Source organism: Mus caroli, chromosome 6 (assembly GCF_900094665.2).
Source record: "Mus caroli chromosome 6, CAROLI_EIJ_v1.1, whole genome shotgun sequence".
In the NCBI taxonomy this organism is placed as follows: Eukaryota; Metazoa; Chordata; class Mammalia; order Rodentia; family Muridae; genus Mus; species Mus caroli.
Genome location: NC_034575.1, coordinates 81,852,150 through 81,853,307, shown reverse-complemented (window position 1 = coordinate 81,853,307; position 1,158 = coordinate 81,852,150). Strand labels below are relative to the sequence as shown.

The following is a 1,158-nucleotide window of genomic DNA, read 5'->3' as shown; positions in this document are numbered from 1 at the left end:
TGGAGTCTCCCTGGCTTCTGAGAGTCTGGGAGGGAATTGGGGGGCTGACCTGGCTTCCTCTGTTTCCTGCAGGGCTCAGGGAAGCTGTGCAAGAAGGTCTGGATGTCCCTTGTGATCACTGATACTTGAGAGCCAGAAGTCTCCCCATGGCTTTTTATCGCATCCGACAGTACCAGGAGAAGGACCACAAAAAGGTCCTGGAATTGTTCTCTAGGGGCATGAAGGAGCATGTCCCTGCTGCCTTCCACCATATGCTGACACTGCCTCAGACTCTCCTGCTCTTACCTGGGGTGCCTGTGACCATAGTCCTAGTGTCTGGCTCCTGGCTCCTGGCCACAGTATGCAGCTTCCTCTTTCTCCTTTGCCTGCGGCTCCTTATCTGGCTTTCTTGGAGAAATTACGTGGCTACAAGTTTGCAAGCTGACCTGGCTGACATCACCAAGTCCTACCTGAATGCACATGGCTCCTTCTGGGTGGCTGAGTCTGGAGACCAGGTAGTTGGCATAGTGGGTGCTCGGCCAGTCAAGGACCCTCCATTAGGGAAGAAGCAGATGCAGCTTTTTCGCCTGTCTGTGTCCTCACAGCATCGAGGACAGGGGATAGCGAAAGCACTGGTCAGAACTGTCCTCTGGTTTGCTCGGGACCAGGACTACAGTGATGTTGTTCTTGAGACCAGTTGTGTGCAGTACAGTGCTGTGGCTCTCTACCAGGCCATGGGCTTCCGGAAGACGGGCCAGTACTTTGTGAGCATAGCCACAAGGTTAATGGGTCTTTCTATCCTCCATTTCACCTACTCTCTCCCTTTTGCTTGGGGATCAGGGATGTGACCTGATATCCTTTGTTTGCCTTGGAGGCTCCAGTTCACTCTGCTGTAGGAACAGGCCATCCCTGACATGTTCCTGCTACCAATCCCAAGGGCTCCCTTTGCACTCCTTTCAGATGCAGNCAGGCTGGTGGTGACCTGTGGGTGTTGGCTCCATTCTGCCTTTTTAAGTATCTCTCTTTCGTCTTTCTAGTGCCATGATAAGATAGCACAAAACCCAACTGAGTTGATCCTGCACACATTTCACTTAGGAATCTGTTAGCTGTCAGTTTCAGCTAGGTGGTCTCAAGACCTCAAGGCAAGCAACCTTGCTGAGCTGAAGTTCCAGCAGCTCA

General features: G+C 52.4%; 1 protein-coding gene across 1 annotated transcript; it reads left to right on the top strand.

Moving 5' to 3' along the window:
• Positions 1-35: 35 nt before the first annotated feature.
• LOC110296554 (N-acetyltransferase family 8 member 2-like) lies at positions 36-1,152 on the top strand. Its single transcript, XM_021165259.2, has one exon. It carries the CDS (start codon positions 147-149, stop codon positions 825-827), a length of 681 nt encoding a protein of 226 aa, XP_021020918.1. The 5' UTR covers positions 36-146; the 3' UTR covers positions 828-1,152.
• The last annotated feature ends 6 nt before the right edge of the window (positions 1,153-1,158 follow it).